Genomic DNA, 19,226 nt, shown 5'->3' with positions numbered 1-19,226 from the left:
CTATCCTAGAACTCACTCTGTAGACCAGGCTGGCCTCGAACTCAAAAATCCGCCTGCCTCTGCCTCCCAAATTCTGGGATTAAAGGAATGCACCTCCACTACCCAGCTTCACTTGTCTTTTTCTTACTATTTTTTACACAAACAGCTGCCCTTGCCTGTGTGAACTCTGTCAAAATGTTTACTTCTGAATTGGGAAAGATAAATGCTAAAATCTGCTCTATGAACTGAAAATTCACCACCACAACTGTTAAGACAATGCATATGCAAAAAGATGTAAGAGGAGTACACAGGAGGAAGTCAGCCCATGTGCAAGGACTTCCTAATTTAGCCAGGATTCCAGGGGCTACAACCTTTAAACTTTCTTGTGTAGTCTACAACTTCGACAGCAGTAAATAAGGAGTTAAGATCCTACAGTAAAATACATTATTAAAATATAAAGGCACATGTAGCTGTATATTGAAATTTTAGCTTTTATAAAATTCAGTGAGGCAATTATTTTCTTTCTGCGGAAGGACTGAGCCCAGGCCATGTGGATAATGACTGTGGGTTCTGCCACTGAGTTCTGCCCTATCCCAGGCAGAGCTAATTCTGACTACTAATTCTGACTACTAATTCTGACTACTTTCATGGGAAGGCTCAGAACCTCAATCTTACAAACGTAACATAACACTATCCACAATAAAAAAACACAAGAGAAAGAACATAAAAGTCATCAGAAAACATGGTAAAAAGAACTCATCCATGTACCAGGATACTAACTTCCTAACATAAGTTTGAAGTGCTGTGGACATAGAGATAATTGTTTTATGTAATTCTGAAGAAAAATAGTCCACGATGAAAATTCATTTAGATATTCTTATACAACTCATTTTTTGTATTATACTATTTACTTTATCACCTAATTACACTAACTTTTATATACAAGCAGTATTGGTTTTTTTTGTTTGTTTTTTTTGTCATTTCTGAACATTAGCTTTTAAACTTATCGTTATTAGGTTTTGAAATTTTTATTTATTGGAGATGGAGAAATAGATCAGTGGTTAAGAACACTTGTTCTTACAAAAGAGCTGAATCAAATTCCTAACACTCACAGGGTAGCTCACTGTTTGAATGGACAGTTTAAAGGAATCTGACACCATCTTCTGGCATCTGTGGGCGCCAGGCACACATGTAGTATACATGCAGCCAAAATACTCATAAATGTGAATTAAATAAATCTAAATAAAAATAAAAATAAAAAACCAAAGCCTGAGGAGGCTTGTCTTAGGTTTTCTATTGTTGTGAGGAGACACCATGACCACAGTAACTCTTTTTTATTGTTGTTTTTGTTTTTTTATTGTTGTTTTTTTCCAGACAGGCTTTCTCTGTATAGCCCTGGCTGTCCGGGAACTCACTCTGAAGACCAGGCTGGCCTCCAACTCAGAGATCCGCCTGCCTCTGTCTCCCAAGTGCTGGGATTAAAGGTGTGCACCACCACTGCCCTGCCGACCACAGTAACTCTTACAAAAAGAAAACACTTAACTAGGGCTGGCTTACAGTTTTAGAGGTTCAGTCCATTCTCATCATAGTGGGAAGCATGGTGCAGACAGACACGGTGCTGGAGAAGCTGGGAGCGCTCCATCTTGATCTAAAGGCCACCAGAAGGTTGTCTTCTCCAGGTAGCTAGGAGGCTACTCTCCTCTACCCTAGAGGGAGCTTGAGCATAGATAGGACCTCGAAGCCCATCCCCACAAAGACTTCCTCGAGCAAGGCCACTCCAAGGCCACATCTCCTTTTTTTTTTTTTATTTAAAAGATTTATTTATTCATTATATGCAAGTACACTGCAGCTGTCTTCAGATCCTCTTCTCCCTCCGGCCCCACTCGCTTGCTGTAGCTGTAGCTGTCTTCAGACACCCCAGAAGAGGGCATCAGATCTCACTATGGATGGTTGTGAGCCACCATGTGGATGCTGGGATTTGAACTCATGACCTTTGGAAGAGCAGTCATTGCTCTTAACCGCTGAACCATCTCTCCAGCCCAAGGCCACATCTCCTAATAGGGCCACTTCCCAAGGACCGAGGATACTCAAACCACAAGGCCAGAGGACCTTGGATCCCACAGAAGCTGGAGTTACAAATGGTTATAAGCCACCCAATTTGGGTGCTCGGAACTGAACTCAGGTTCACTCAGGTTCAGTTTACTCCTCTATAAGAGCACTGATTTTACCTGCTGTACTGGCTTTCTTACTGTGACAGAAAACTCTTTAAAGATATTTATGTCATCAAATACTACCTAAACACTTTGACATAAGTAAAACATGCATGAACTGTATGAACATGGGGTCTGTAGTGTTTCAGTCTTCCTGAATGCACTAAATAGCCTCCTCTCTCTCAGTAGGTCACCATATATATGGCACATACCTCTCACTGCTCTCTTCCACAGTATCTTGCACCTTAGAAGGAAGTCCTGTTAACTTCTCATCTTCTGAACCTATTCTCTTCCCATTGTATTTCTCAGTCATCGTTCTGTTTTGTGAATGATCACAAACAGGAGATAAATCTTCTTTAGAAAGTTCTTTCCACCGTTTCTAGGTACACAACAGAAATAGTAAACAATAAAAATTTGTTTTCTTTAAAATAACTATCTACAAATTGCAATTATTCAATGAGGCAGGGAAAAGACAGGTAAACTTAACATCAACTTTTATCCCAGCACTTGCTCACAAACATATACACACATAAAATAATCACATGCAATTTATTTATTTAAAATATGTATTCTATTTTAATGCAGCTATTTAGCCAGGCGGTGGTGGCGCACGCCTGTAATCCCAGCACTCTGGGAGGCAGAGGCAGGCGGATTTCTGAGTTCGAGGCCAGCCTGGTCTACAAAGTGAGTTCCAGGACAGCCAGGGCTATACAGAGAAACCCTGGGGGGTGGGGGGGAGAAGCAGATATTTATAAATAGATATTCAAGGAGTATTGGATTTAGATTGTTGGTCTCGGTAGATATGTCTAATACTGCCAAAAAAAAATAACAAATAAAAAAAGATATGTCTAATACTATGGTCAGATCAGACAGGAAAAAGATAATACTGTTAAAGATATACTGTTATTTCTGTTTCTACCTTAACACTTTTCCTTAGTTCATCACATGATACTAAGTTCTGATACTCTGAGTTTACTGTCTATAAAGATACAATAAAAGCCAAGTGAGAATGCCACCATTAGCCATGTGAAGATTACTGCTAGCACTTTATGTCTGTCGTAAGAACAGAAGTTATTCAGATATAAAGTACCTATATATAAAGTAAATAGTCTTTACTCCCACATGAAGATTTTTAGATTTTATTTCCATCATTTCTAGTTACATGTATGTGCATTTAGGTATGTGCATATGACTGCAAGTGTCACTAGAGGCCAGGGATGCTGGATCTCCTGGAGCTGCTCCACATGAGTTCTTAGAAGGCTTTGGGTCCTCTGGAAGAACCACTTGTAACCTCTGACCACTTAGCCATCTCCCCAGGTCTCCACATTAAGTGTTTACTAAGATAAAAGTACTTATGTTTTCTCAATTTTTTCAATAATTAAACGCTTAAATCTTCTCACATGGAAAAATTTATTTTAACTGAATCTTGTTTCCATTCAGGCTAAGTATATATGTATATTATATACATATCTTATATACTCAGGCTAAGTATATAAGTATATTATATACATATCTTATATATACACAATATTTTTTAAAGGATCTCGCTGTATGACCAGGCTGACCTTGAACTCTTGGTGACTGACTAGCTTTCATCTTTGCCTCTTGCTGTGGAAAATTTTATGATTTCAAGACAGTCTGTTGGATCTACCAAATTAAGTAAGGGAAGGATGAGGGATGAGGACTTAGACGCAACCTGGTCATTTGACGTTAATGACAGTGAGTTTACCTGTATATTTGAATCTCCTTTTGTGTACTTTGCTCCTTCTATTATGGCCATGTAGGAGAATCTGAGCTGGTCTGGTGTCTGAATAAGTCCCATTCGATACTTTCTCATGTTCAGTAATAATTGTTTCACATTAACATCCTCTCCTTTTTCCATCTGCAAGAAAGGTAAAACCAAGTTGTTTGGGTTGAGAAAACAAAAGCAATTAAGGCCAAAGCCACTGCTCAGACCTTAGCTGTGAACAGGTTCCTTTTAAAGGAAGAATAATTTCACACACACACACACACACACACACACACACACACACACACACGGCTGGGGGGGGGGGCAGAAAGGAAGATATGCACACACACCCCCAGGCCCTCAGAGAGGCACCTGCAAGGCTCTAGGTCTCTAGATGACTCAGTCAATTCCAAACAAGAGAATCTCATTCGCTTGGTGAAAGGAAGGATCATAATTGGTTCTGGCCAATACAGGGGTTACTGCACTTGCTTATTTTTTTCACTTAATGTGGTTTACTGGTTTCTTTTCTTTTCCTTTTCTTTTCTCTTAACAGAGTATTATGTAACCCAAGCTAGGCCTGAACATGTCATGTACCTGAGAATGCCCTTGAATTCCTGAGTCTATAGTTTCCACCTCCCACGTGCTGGGACTGTAGGCCTACACCACTATCCCAGTCTTGGCCAGGATGTAGAATACACCTATAATACCAGCACTCAAGAGGCTGGGCTACTTCCAGTTCAACACTACTTGAGCTATATAATGAGACCTAGCTTTAAAAATAAATCATACTCCTCTCTCCCCAACTTTGTGAAGAGGAGGAGACCTCTTTGATGAGGAAATAATATTGGAGCCAAGATGGACAAGTTAGGAGGAATACGCTTTAAACAAAGTTATTACATTCTAGGTTTTTTTTGTTGTTGTTGTTTTTTGTTTGTTTTTTTTGGGGGGGGTTGGTTTTTTCAAGACAGGGTTTCTCTGTGTAGCCCTGACTGTCCTGGAACTCACTCTGTAGACCAGGCTGGCCTCAAACTCAGAAATCCACCTGTCTCTACCTCCCAAGTGCTGGGATTAAAGGCATGCACCACCATCGCCTGGCCATTCTAGGTTTTTTTGTATGTAAAAGTATATGTGTGTGCATGTAACATAGCAGTATGTGAAGCTGAGGTGACAACTCAGGGGACTCTGTTCTCTCTGTGTCAACCATGGGGCCCTGGCCATTAAACTCAGGTAACTGAGCATGGTAAGGAACTTTACCCACTGGCTAGCTTGCTGGCCCAAGCAGAATGATTTTCATATCTAAAAAGGCTACCAATGCTGAGTTCGTTTTGTTTTGTTCTGTTTCTCCAGACAGTTTCAAGCATCTTAGACTAGCCTTAAATCTGCTATGTAGTTGAAGATGACCTTGAACTTCTGACACCCCTACCTTTACCTCCCAAATACTGATAGTGAGTAGGCAAAAAAGCCTGGTTTATGTGGTGCTAGGGAATGAATCCAGAGCTTTGTGCATACCAGGCAAGCACTCTATTAAGCAATTCTAAATCCTTGGATATGATTAGGATTATTTATTTAGTTTTAAAAATGGTTTTGGCAGAAATAAAGCTTTTTGCTCAGTGCCCTTCTGTATCTTCAAATCTGGACTAAAGACATGCTTTATGGATGTACAGCAGGCACATAAAAGATGGCAAAAAATAGAAAAGCCTTGACCTACAAAAATAGTTCTGAGCCATTACACCAGTTCTGGACTACTGATCTGGTTTTAGATCCTACAAACTGAAGAAAAGGAAGGACAAGCAAGACACAGTTGGTAGGGAACAGGTATAAACATCCAATACAGTTTGTACCTTGTGAGCCCATAAATGCTGGGCAAAAGTATTCTACCACTCAGCCAGACCTCCAGCTCTCACAGCCCAGTGTTAATATTCACCATTAACAGAATCTAGTGACTTTAATCACAACGTTCATTTTAATAAACTAAGTCTTTTGCTTTCTAAAGATTTGTGGATACATGTGTATGTGTGTATGCCAAGTGTGTAGAGATACATGTGGGGGCCAGAAGACAGCACGGGATCCCTGGAGCTGGAGCAGGTTGTGAATTACCCACTGTGGGTGCTAGAACTGAACATTAGTTTTCTAAAGAGCAATAAGTGCCCTTAACCACTGAGCGACCTCTCCAATTCTAACAATTCAAGTTTTGATCAAAATTATAACAAAGTGTTAAAGTAATCCATTAGGGTTTGTTTAATCATAATAGTTTCCAATTCCTAGCTTTAACAGAGAAGCAATATCTAAAATGTTCCCTTTATATTAGTTCATTCATCTGAAAATCCACTCTGCTACCAGATGTGTTAGGAAGCCTAAAAATGTAGGTATCAGGGATAGTAAAGATTCATGGAGGAAAGCAAACTAACAGAGAACCTTCATGGTAACATCAACACCAGCTTCCTAAGGTTAGATTATCCAATACAAGCCTGAGAAAACAGAAATGAGAGCTGGGCATGGTGGTACACGCCTTTAATCCCAGCACTTTGGAGGCAGGGACAGGAAGATCTCTGTGAGTTCAAGGCCAGCACAGTCTACAAAGCAAGTTCCAGGATAACCAAGGTTACAGAGAAAAAACAGAAATGAAACTATAGGAAATGATGAAAGACTAAGTGACATAAAAATCAAGGTACAAAGTATTATTGATAGGTTTAATTCTATAATAAGAGGAGGGAGGAAGACGGTTGCCATTAGATGGAGCATCAGAGAACCTGGAAGTCCCCATGTACAAAGTAAAAACAATACTAAAGGTCACAAAAAGAAAAAAGGAACGGAGTACTAGAGGGATGGCCCAGCAGTTGAGAGTACTAGATGTTCTTCCAGGACTCCGGTTCAATTCCCAGCACACACATGGTAGCTCATGGCGATCAGGAACTTCAGGTTTAGGAGAGCCGACGTCCTCTTCTTGTCTGCATGGAGACCAGGAATGCATGCACCTGGTGCGGCCATGCATAAAAGGTGAAGGAGGACTGAATCAGTCCAATCAGATGTGGCTGTGGTTTGCTTAAAAAAGAAACCAAAACCATCCAAACAAACAAAACACACACATACACACACACACACACACACACACACACACACACACACACACACACAAAACAGTATAGTTCTTGGGGTCCCAATACAAGAATCTCAAGATTGGCACTGTACTAACATGGGGTGTTCTGGCTTCACTTCTGTTGCAGTAACAGACGCTGACTGGCAGCAGCTTAGGAGAAAAGGTTTTATTTCAATTTACAACTCCAGATCACAGTCTACCATTTAAGGATTAAAGCAGGAGCTCAAGACATCACTTCCAACTAAGAACCTGATTCACAGCCAAAGATTATGCCCAGAACCATGAGGGATTTGCGTGCTGACTGGCTCCCAGGCCAGTCTTACACAGTTTAGGATCACTGCTTAGATGATAACTGCTGAAGTTAAAGCCTACTTCTTCCTCTATCTCCATGCTACCAGAAATAACACTCATATTCAAAATATAGTTATGAATACCTTAGTCATATAGCTAGGCTCTTCTCCGACTAAATCATGCCTTAGAATAATCCATTTTTTTTTTAATTTACATTCTGACATGTGGCTGGTTACACATGTTCAGGTGCCACAAATCCATCTCCTCACATCGTCCTGGTCAAATCCTCCCATGCCTGGCTCTGTCCCAGAATTCTTTCTGCCTCTCAGATGTCCCACCTCCAACTTCCTGCCTAAGCCATAGGCTTTTTAAATGATGGATGATATATCAATAAAATATATGAGACATCCTCTCTACAGATATCCTACAATGGGCTGGACCCCTCTATCAATTAGCCATCATGATAGGTCCCCACACAAAACACCAACCTGATCTTACAAAGCCTCTCTTTATTGAGGCACTCCTCTCAGATGACTCTAGGCTGTGTCAAGTTGTTAGTTGAAGCTAACCAGGACAAAAAATATCATTAATTTACAGAATTCTCACAGTAACCCTGGGAGGTACTTTTTAGTCTTGGTTTATAAATAAGAGATTAAGTACTTATCCAAAAAGGAAAAAATATCACATATGAATTTATAGCTGAAGGTAGAAGCTTTTAATTCTGTATACAAAGCACCAGAAAAAAGGAGGTGTTGAAGCAAATTCTCATGTTGCCCAGGCTAGCTCAATTCTATATGGACTTGCTTCTCTTGCTTCCATCACTCAAGCATAAGATTACGGGCAGGTACCACTATACACTGGCTTAAAACTATTTAAATTCAGATAACAACTTGTAGGAGATGATGTTCTCCTACCCAGTATGGTCTAGGGTAGAATTCAAGCCATCAGGCTTGGCAGCAAATACCGTACCGCTGAACTAGTCTGCCAGCATCCAATTTTTTAAATAGTTTCTGAAACCTTACAAATCATATCGCGCATGTGAATATGGTGCATGCGCATTTGTGTGGGTGCACATCCATGTGTGTACAGAGGCCAGTGGCTGACATCAGGGGATTCCTCAGTTATTCTTTTGCTTCTGAGACAGGGTCTCTACTATGTAGCTCTTGGCTGTCCTGAAACTGGCTGTGTAGACAAGGCTAGCCTGGAACTCACAGAGAGCTCCTCAGCTGGAAATAAAGGTACACACCATCACACCTGGCCTTCTTCCTTACTGTTTAGTATATGTGCTGCTGAAGTGAGCACATCTACCTTATTTCTTGGGACAGTGTTTTTACTGGACCTGGAGCTCAATGACTTGGGTAACCCGCCCAACAGCACCTCCGAGTTCGGGGGTCACAGGCATACATGTGTCACTGTACTTGTCCTTTACTCATGCTGGGAGTCAGTGTCATGCTTGCCAGGGCCTTGGCAGCCTCTCATTTTTTGAGGTGACTCTCACTAGGTGACCCCAATTGCCTCAGATGTGGGGGTGACAGACAAGCATGTGCCACTCCTCAGGATTGCTTTCCTTTGTCATTTCTCTCTTTAGGAGGGAGACTTTATTTTATTCTTTTTTTTTTTTTTTTTTTTTGGATAGGGTCTAATTCCTTAGCCCAGGCTAACATCAAACTTGGAGCAAATTTTCTAATTTTCTGCTCCAACTTACTCAGTGTTGGGATGAAAGGCATAAGCCAAGTCTGGTTGAGAAAGACTTTCTGGGGAATCTTTGGAATTGTCATGGACACGCATATACCAGCAGGAGTTAGAGTCAGTTTACACAGTAGAAGTCAAGAGTTTTTTCACAAGAAAGTACAGGCTCACCAACAACAACAAAAAACCCTAGAGTTTTGGGATATGACATCAAAATTAACTGCTGCCAGTTAAAAAGAAATTAATAGGCTCAGTGGTTAAGAGTACTGGCTGTTCTTACAGAGGATCAGCCCACAAGTTTGGTTCCCACCCACAAATTTCAGGGACTCAATGCTTTCTTCTAACCTCCCTCAAGTACCAGTCATACAAAACTATCTTTCTATCATTAACATTATAAAATGATAAAACAAAATAGAAAAGCCCAGAACGCCAATGAGGTCATGGGGACACTCACCAGAACAAGGCAGGTGTCCACAAGGGAGAAGGTCCCAGAGCGCCCGATGCCCGCGCTACAATGGATCACTGCAGGGCCATGGTTGGGGCTCAAGGAACCAGATTCTCTAACTTTGAACAAGAAATTTAGGAATGAAGCTGGTGACTCTGGAACTCCAAAATCTGGCCAGGTGGTATAATGAAAGTGAGATATGGTTCTGGTTTCACCACTCTGAAATGTTAAAATCAAGGGGAAGTTAGCTCTAATATTTTTCTTATTACAAACACATAGTAATTGATGCATAAACATAATGTGTTGGGAATATATAAAAACAACAATAAAAAATCAAAAAACCAACACAAGGCGGCGAAACTCTTGGAGGTGGGGCTAGAGCACTGGGCAATGCTTGTCCTCTGTAACACGGCCCTGGGTCACAGACCCCTCTCTGGCTCAGTCCTTGCTATCACATAAAACTGAGTGTGATGGTGCATGCCTGTAATCCCAGCAATCAGGACACAGGCAGGATGATCAGAATTTCAAGGTCATCTTTGACTATCTATGGAATTTCAAAGCCAGAAAAGCTGGACAAGAGGAAAACCACACCATGGGCCTTAAGTATACAATCCTGTAACTGTACTTACTCTACAGGAGAAACAGATGTGCTAAGAGATCAACCATAAAGAGGCATTTGCGCACATCTAAAAAGTACATGTACACGTGCATTTCCCTTCTCTTCTACAGAGCTATAGTTGCTAGTACACTCCATGTCAATTATCAACTCAAACAGCATTTCACTTTATAGACTAGACTCATTCTTGAAGTCAGCTTGGCCATTATTTCCTTATTTTCTTGTTATCCTAGTTTCTATTAACAGCTCGGAAGACTTTACAAGCCTGGCCTCAAACTCATGAAGATCTGCCTGCCTCTGCCTCCCAGGTGCTGGGATTAAAGGTGTGGACCATCATCACCCAGCGTTTTAAATCACTCTATCAAGTTATTTTTAATAACAAGCAGGTAAATGGGAAAGAGGGAAGGACAGCCTATGAGTTCGAGTGACAGCAGCACAAATGCAGTCTGCAATGCAGATGTATCAAAGCCACTTGCCAGGGAAAGATTCAAGGATGTCTGGAGAAAAGATCCACACCAAGGGTCCTGGGATCATATGCTATATTTATTTCACCATTTTCTTCACAACTCAGTAAGGTCACATTTCTGCATGATCATTTATTCACAAACTCAGTAAGTCTTTTGCTTGGCCTTTGGGTTACTTCAAAGGTAGTTTTATGTTCCTAGAGCTATCATTTGAGCCTATTTGGCATGAGATGACTGATATGCATCCATTCTTTCATTTGATTTCCACAATGGTCTGCAAATATAAAATTTCCATTTTATATGAGGCAAACCATACCTCTACTGAGCAGCAGAACTGAAATATAAATTCCGGTTTACTCCGGTCATCCTCTTTTTATTCCAATACCGAGTTACTTTGTATTTACTTGGTGCTGAGGACTGAATCACAATCCTTCAAGTATTCTAAGAGGGTACCTTACAACTCAGCTATATCCACAATCCACTTATATTTTAGTTTTTGGTTCATGGGACTTAATATAAGGACTAGAGTAAGCTAACCAAGTGCTCGACCAACAAGCTACAACCACAACATCTCCTACTGTATTTTTAATAACTAATTTTTCCTTTAAAAAACATATTTCTTTGAAATTATGTGTATCTGCACATATCTATGTGGATTTCTTAGACCAGGAGTTAGAGATAATGGTAAGTCTTGTGACTTGGGTACTAGGAACTGTACCTGAGTCTTCTACAAGAACACCACAGCCATCTTTCCAGTGCTAATAGTTAATTTTCAATTCTTAAATATTAATATTAACCTGATCATTGTAATTCTTTGTTCTTAGAATTCTTCAGAATGCTTAAAGAGTTATTTTATACAGAAATAGTCTAAAAACATGTTTACATCTAGATACTATTACAAACATCCAAAGGCAAGTATAGTACCAAGCCCAAAGAATTCTTAAAACCATCAGATAAAACTGAAACTTTGAAACAAGAAAAGCCTTACATTGATATTTTCTAACTGTAGTAGATGTACTGTATAATATGATTTTACATCTTCAGATAAGAGCTTCACACTGAATCCTGTTTCCTTAAACACCATCTCTCGGTCATCCGTTGGCCAGTACTGTGCACATTTAACCTAAATTTAAGAATAGTTTAGACAAGTTATAAAATCATAAAAAGAAAAACAAATCTCACACATACATACTCTACTTCTTAAGTCCTGAAACTTGAGAACATCTGAAGTATTTAATGAGGATATGTTGAAAGTAGCTCCATAAAATGTTCTCTCCATTTAAAAAGCCATGAACATAAAATATTCATTAAAATGTGCTATTCTTCTTACTTTGAGGCAGAATCTCTTTATATAGCCTTGGCTGTCCTGTAATTCACTATGCATATCAAGCTGGCTTCAAATTCACAGCAATCCATCTGCCTTGGCCTCCCACATGCTAGATTTAAAGGCATGTGCTACCATGCCCAAAAGCTTACAATTCTCAAAGCATAATTACATTTTAAAATATTCAGTTTGAGTTTCTAGAAGTATCAAGCTCTTGTAAGAATCTTATCTTCAGAGAGCACTAAAGAAGCTTTCTGTCAAACTGCATAGTGGTCGTGCATGCCTTCAATCCCAGCACTTGGAAGGCAGAGGCAGGCGGATTTCTTGTGAGTTCAAGGCTAGCCTGGTCTACAGAGCAAGTTCAAGAACAGCCAACCAGAAGAATAAGCCTTTTGATTTGTTTTGACACCTAGAATTGTAGTGCAGGTTAGTGTAATGGATAAAGCTTAAGAGGACAAGAAGGACATTTTACAGTAAAGAGAGAAATAGAAACAGTATTAACGAGAACAGGACAAATATAAAGAAAACATACACACACACACACACACACACACACACACACACACACACACACACACACACACACGGAACTCAAAAACACCAGCAATGACAACAGGAACAGAACAAATCCCAATTATAATTTAATAATCTTTTCTTTCTTTCTATTTGCAACTACTGAAAGGACAAAACCATTTACTTACAAAAACTGATCAAATGGTAAGACACATTTTGGAAAAATTAATGTTAAAGAAAAAGGGAGACTGGCTAGGTACGGAGATGGCTTAGAGGTTAAGAGTACTTGTTGCGCTTGCGAAGACCTGGGTTTGAGTCCCAGCACCCATATGATGGGACAAACCATCCATAAACCTTGTTATAGGAAATCCAACAGGCACACACATGGTACCATATATGTATACAGTCAAACCATTCACAAACCTAAGATAAATTTAAAAAAAAATAAATAAAAAGGGAGAAAACCCTTGAGTAATATATGTAAAATAAAATAAAAAAATACTACTCATTTGACTCGAACAGTGACCTAAAACACTAAATGAAATGAATGTATTCAAAATCAAGGAAAAGCAGGTAAGCGCCAAGAAGTTTTTATACCCTGCCAACATGACATTTAAATACTAAAAACCAGATGCACTTTCACGGACACTTAGAAATCAGAGATTAAAATGCCCACGAGGGGCTAAAGGAATGGTTCAGCAGTTGAGTACTTGTTCCTCCGACACAGACCCAGAACCAACATGTTGTCCCACATCATCCTTAGCCCAGTTCTAGAGGGTCTGATGCCGTTCCTCTGACCTCTGGGAGTACCAGGTACTTCTGTGGTGCGCATACATACATTCAAGCAAAATATCCATACACATAGAAGAGATAAATAAAAAAAAAGCGAATCTACTTTGATGTGAGAGGGATGAACTTTATAAACCACACAGTCTGCAACACATTCAAACAAACAAAACTATGCCCCACCCCTGAATCTCTCAGTTAGTGGGAGACTGCAGAAAACAACTGCAGACAGCAATGTCAACACTACTGAGTTGTTAGGTCAATGTCATGACATGCACTATCACCAAAACCACAAACTATGAATTTAGGAAGAATTAAGAAACAGAAATCTGTCATAGAACAGCGTGGTGTGTTAAAGCTGGAAACAATTTTAAGAGTCAAGACTTTCTAATTTTGACAGAAAAGGATTCTAAAGGCACATAAATCTTAGTTATAACATGAACTGGCCAAATATTATAGATTATTGGGTTTTCTGATAACATCCTCCAACCCTCTTCCTTACTTTCTACTTACTTATGATCTTACTTATCTAGCCTGGAACTCAGAGATTGTCCTGCTTCTGCTTCCGGAATGAGGAGCTAAAAAACATGCAACACTGTACCTGGCCCTTTTTCTTTTTAAAAACATATTTACTTTAAAGGATGTGTGTGGTGGGGGGGGTATGTGCATGTGAATAGTGTCTGAAATTCAGAAAGGACTTCGAGTCCCCCTGGAGCTGAGGTAACATGGCTATGAGCTGCCACATAGGTGTGGGAACTGAACTAGGGTCCTCTGCAAGAGGACCTCTATCAACCTAATAACCTTGGGGTACTCTGGTATTTTTCTTGTAGTCACACCCACAGTAACCACTAGTATCTCAGTACACAATGACTCTATATGGTTTCCTTTACTGTCTGAAATACTTGGGGTATAAGTGGTGATTGCTACTTGATTATTTCTATATATTTACAATAGGTTTACTCTTAATTAGTGATTGTTTATGAAGGCATGATTCTTCTGTCAAGGAATTACTGGGTATTGAGCCTGGTGTTCTGAAAAAGAGCCCAGCAGATAAAATACCTCAACACTACAACAACCCAGTTCCTATTGAACACTACAAACTTACTACCAAAACAAACAAACAAACAAACAAAAAATCAAAAAACAACCCAACCTCAGATTCATATATACAAAAAAGAAACAGAGGAAACATAAAAAGCCAAGGTAGAGCCAGGGGGTGGTAGCGCATGCCTGTGATCCCAGCACTCTGGGAGGCAGAGGCAGGCCAATTTCTGAGTTCCAGGACAGCCAGGGCTACACATAGAAACTTTATCTCGAAAAAACCAAATCCAAAAATCCAAAAAACCAAAATAAATAAATAAAAACAAAATAAAAAATAAAAAAAAAAGCCAAGGCAGTACAAAGCCTCCAAAAATTACTAGTCCCACAGGGAGTTGTTTTTCTTTGGTAGTAGAGCCACTTATAAACATCCCCAATGTTTCTAAAAATAATCTCACACCTATGCTATTGTAAGAAGTCCCATTCATTAGCTTGCCAAACTACACTTGGGTGCAAGTGTCTCTGTTTCTATCACTGACGCCCTACCTGGAGCTAGCAGATGTGTGACTCAGGACACATTCACACACAATCTTATAGAAAAATCAATGGAATAAAACTACACTCAGAATAAGAAGCCTGTGAGAAGCAGAGATAAGACAGAGGGTTTCTGGTGGGGAAACCGGGAAAGGGGATAACAGTTGAAATGTAATAAAATATACAATAATAAAAAAAAAACTACAAAGCAACATGAGAAACTACAGAAACCATACAGATTTACAGACTGAAAACAACACACCAAGCAAAAAGGAAACAAAAAAGAAACCACACCACTGAAAGCAATATGGACCGCTGAAAACAAAAAAAATGTATAGAACTGCACAACATTCCCAACCCTCAAATACAATGAAAGCAGCCCTCAAAAGAATGTTTACAGCTCTAAGTGCCTAGTAAGTAAATACATCAGAGAGATCTCAAATGGGCTGGTTATGGAAAAATGAGAACAAGCACACCCAAAAGTAGGAGATGGTAAGAATTAACACCAGCCCAGACACTAATGAAACAGAAACTAAAGAAACAATACTATGAAAAAGTGAAACAAATGCTTGCAAATTCACTTTATGAAACTAGCATCACTCTAATAATAATAATGTCAGACAAAGACCAATACACAATAACAAAAAGTTCTCAATATGATACTTGCAAATGGAATTGAAGATATAAGAGGTCAATGATCAAGTGGGCTTAATCCCAGAGACACAGGGGTGGTTCAACATATGCAAATCAACAATCCTTTTTCACCACATAAAATGACTCAAGGACAGAAATTACATGCATAATATTGAATACAATACCCCTTCATAATAAAAGTCCTAAGGAGACTAGGAATAGGAAGAACATATTTCAACATAATAAAGACTATAAATGACAACCCAATAGCCAACACCACACCAGAGAAAAATTTGAAACATGTTGGCTAAATCATGTGGAAGACAAAAGTTCTCATCTTTCTCTACCCTTATTCCATAAGGCACTTGAAATCTCAATCAGAGCAGTAAGGCAAGAGAAGGAAACGAGTGGGGTACAAACAGGAAAGGAAGAAGCCTATGCAGCCTTCTTTACAGATGAAATAATTCTATTATAAGAGCTCCTAGAGACTGCAACAAAAAAATCCTAGATCGATGAGTAGACTTTGCAAAGTATCAAGATATAAAATTAATATATAAAATCAGTAGTCTTTCTATCTATCACTAACAGACATACTCACAAACTTCAGGTAAGAAGCTCATTTTGACTGCTTTAAAGAATATCGTAGCCGGGTGTGGTGGCGCACGCCTGTAATCCCAGCACTTGTGAGGCAGAGGCAGGCAGATTTCTGTGTTTGAGGCCAGCCTGGTCTACAGAGTGAGTTCCAGGACAGCCAGGGCTATACAGAGAAACCCTGTCTCAAAAACAAAACAAAACAAACAAACAAACAAACAAACAAAAACAACCCCCCCCAAAAAAAACCTTAAAAAAAAAAAAAAAAGAATATCATGCAAAAAAACAGAAAATCTCTACAAAAGCTACAACAGTAAAGGGGGGAAGAAAACAAAACCCTGAAGACTTTGTCTGCTCACAGGAACTATGGCTTAGCTGGGAACATTCTTGCTTAGCAGGCATGAAGGCTGAGGTCCAGTCCCCATACTGACAAACGAAAAGAAGAAAGAAAGGAAATTATGTAGGCTGGTTAACACTGTAAAAAGGGCTATACCATCCAAAGCAATCTACAGATTCAGTGCAATCCCCATCAAAATTCCAATGCTATTTGAAAGTATGTTTTAGAAAAATCTTAAAGCTTGGCTGTGGTGGTACATGCCTTTGATCCCAGCACTGCTCTTACAAAAGTTCTAAAGACTTGGGGGAAGGGCAATCCAAGTCTAAGAAAACAAAACAAACAACCAAACATAAAGACTAGAGGTATCACCATACAGGATTTCAAGGTATACCACAGAGTCACAAAAGCAGCATGGTACACAAAGCAATCCAAAAGAAAGAGAACCCAGAGAGAAGCCAAGGCAGCTTCACCCCAGTGGTTTCAGATACACATGTCACTGGGAGAGGAGTAGGTGGGTAGATAGAAGCCTGAGGGCTCACAACCAGACCAGTCAAAACAGGGGCCCCAAGGTGGTCTTAAAAAATAAAGCAGAAAGCACTGAGCAACAAACTCTGCTTCCCCTAGGCAATGACTTTACCAGGACTCTACTTGCTTAAGAAAATAATGCAAACAGACAACAGAAGAAACCTCATAAAATTAAGAAGTTTCTGCACAGAAAAGCAAGTAGTTAAGTGAACAGAACCTACTAAATAGGAGAAAATATTTGCAACCTAATTTATGTGACAGACTGCTAATAGCAAGAATATATAAAGAACTTAAAAGATTAAACAAAAAAAGACAAACAATCCAATCAGTAAATGTGCTATGAAATGAACAGACAAGAGGAGACATACATGCCATTAATGACATAAATGCCATATAAAACTATTCAATCTAACTGGCTATCAGAGAAAAACATACTGAAACACACAAAGATTCCCATCTCCCTTAATCAGGATGACAGTAGAAAGGAAAGAACTGTTGGACAAAGTGATGCATGCCTTTAATCCTGGCGCTCGGGAGGCAGAAGCAGGTAGATTTCTGTGATACCAGTCTGCCTACAAAGGGAGTTCCAGAACAGCCAGGACTACACAAAATAAAGGAAACCACAATAGTAACACTACTACCAACAAAAAATCCAAACAAAAACCCAAAAACACTGGCAAAAATTTGACAGAAAGGAAGCTGTTACACACTGCTAATCGAAATGTAAACTAGTCCAGCAGCCATGGAAATCAGGATGGAGGTTCACACAAAACTGAAAACAGATCGACCCAGATTGAAAACAATACGACCCAGCTATATCACTTCTGGGTATCTAACCACAGGGATTCCAAGACCAATGTAGGTCTATCACAGAGAAACTTATACTGTATTGACATTTAACAAGGCACTATTCACAAAAGCTAAATTAAGAAACCAATTCAGGTTTCTATGGTTAGGTGCCTAACAGCAAAAAAATGAATGAAGAAAATGATATATTTACAGAATGAAAACTTTTAACTAGAAACAAAGTTATATCATTTGCAGAACTACAGATGCAACTAAGATAAATGTACCAAATGAAATATGGCAATCTCAGAAAGAGAAACAGTGCGTTCTTAAGGTATCGATCTATACAAAATCTAGGAGACAGACAGGAAAGCAGAAGTAGAACGGTCAAGGAGAGTAGGAGAAGGGGAGGCTGAAGAGGCAAGGTACTTTGCTTATGTAGCAGAATAAGACATTTATACTGAGTTGGGCTGGTGAGGTGGCTCAGTGGTTAAGAGCACTAACTGTTCTTCCAAAGGTCGTGAGTTCAAATCCCAGCAACCACAAGGTGGCTCACAACCATCCATAATGAGATCTGATACCCTCTTCTGGTGTGTCTGAAGACTGTACTCTTTGGGCTGCAGCAACTGAGTGGGGCTGGAGCAAGCAAGCAAAGATCCTCAGTTCAATTCCCAGCAGCCACATGATGGCTCCCAACCATCTGTACAGCTACAGTTGTATTCATATACATAAAATAAATAACTCTTTAAAAAAAAGACTATACTATGAATCTATAAAATGCATTTTAAAAAACTGTAAAGAAATGAAAGGAAGGAGGCAGACAGTGGTGGCGCACGCCTTTAATCCTAGTACTTGGAGGCAGAGGCAGGCAGATTTCTGAGTTCGGGGCAGCCTGGTCTACAGATAACAACCAGGGCTACACAGAGAAACTCTGACTTGAGAAAAAGAAAAAAAAATTAAAAGAATAAAATAAGAAAGAAAGGAAGGAAGGAAGGAAGGAAGGAAGGAAGGAAGGAAGGAAGGAAGGAAGGAAGGAAGGAAGGAAAGAAAGAAAGAAAGAAAGAAGAAAGAAAGAAAGAAAGAAAGAAAGAAAGAAAGAAAGAAAGAAAGAAAGAAAGAAAGAAAAGTATCCATTAGTCCTGGTCAGGAATATCCTGGCCACTAGCTTTTAGCCACCACAAGCCCAAAATAACAAGCGAGCATTCACCAAATGAAAAACTGTGTAAGACTGGATCACACACGGCACACTAATCCATTGGTGTTCCATATTACTCAGCAGCCAGCATGTGGAGCAGGCCTTTGATCCTAGCACTAAGAAGGCAGAGGCCTGCAGATCTCTGTGAGTTTGAGGCCAGCCTGATGTACACAGTGAGTCAGGACAGCCAGGGCGGGTTATGCAGAGAAGCCCTGTCTCAAAAAACCAAAAGCAACAACAAAAAGAAAGAAGAAAAGAAAAGAAAGAAAAGAAAAAAGAAAAGAAAAGAAAAGAAAGAAAAGAAAAGAAAGAAAAGAAAGAAAAGAAAAGAAAAGAAAGAAGAGGGAGAGAGGGGAGAGGGGGGGAGAGGGGAGAGGAGGGGAGAGGGGAGAGGAGGGGAGAGGGGAGAGGAAGAGGGGGGAGGGGGGAGAGGGGGAGAGGGGG

The 19,226-nt window shown here is 39.7% G+C and overlaps 1 protein-coding gene across 3 annotated transcripts in view; it reads right to left on the bottom strand.

The window, feature by feature from the left end:
- The window catches only part of Ptpn2 (protein tyrosine phosphatase non-receptor type 2), a 68,823-nt gene that overhangs the window by 8,927 nt on the left and 40,670 nt on the right, over positions 1-19,226 (bottom strand). For all 3 annotated transcript variants that reach the window (XM_052155212.1, XM_052155214.1, XM_052155213.1), the window contains 4 exons: positions 11,509-11,643; positions 9,450-9,659; positions 3,919-4,071; positions 2,402-2,568 (listed from right to left, as the gene is read on the bottom strand). In XM_052155212.1, the coding sequence (XP_052011172.1) occupies positions 2,402-2,568; positions 3,919-4,071; positions 9,450-9,659; positions 11,509-11,643 (665 nt within the window). The remainder of the gene's footprint in view (positions 1-2,401; positions 2,569-3,918; positions 4,072-9,449; positions 9,660-11,508; positions 11,644-19,226) is intronic.

This window comes from Apodemus sylvaticus, chromosome 13 (assembly GCF_947179515.1).
Source record: "Apodemus sylvaticus chromosome 13, mApoSyl1.1, whole genome shotgun sequence".
Lineage (NCBI taxonomy): Eukaryota > Metazoa > Chordata > Mammalia > Rodentia > Muridae > Apodemus > Apodemus sylvaticus.
This window is presented reverse-complemented; position numbering and strand designations above follow the sequence as displayed.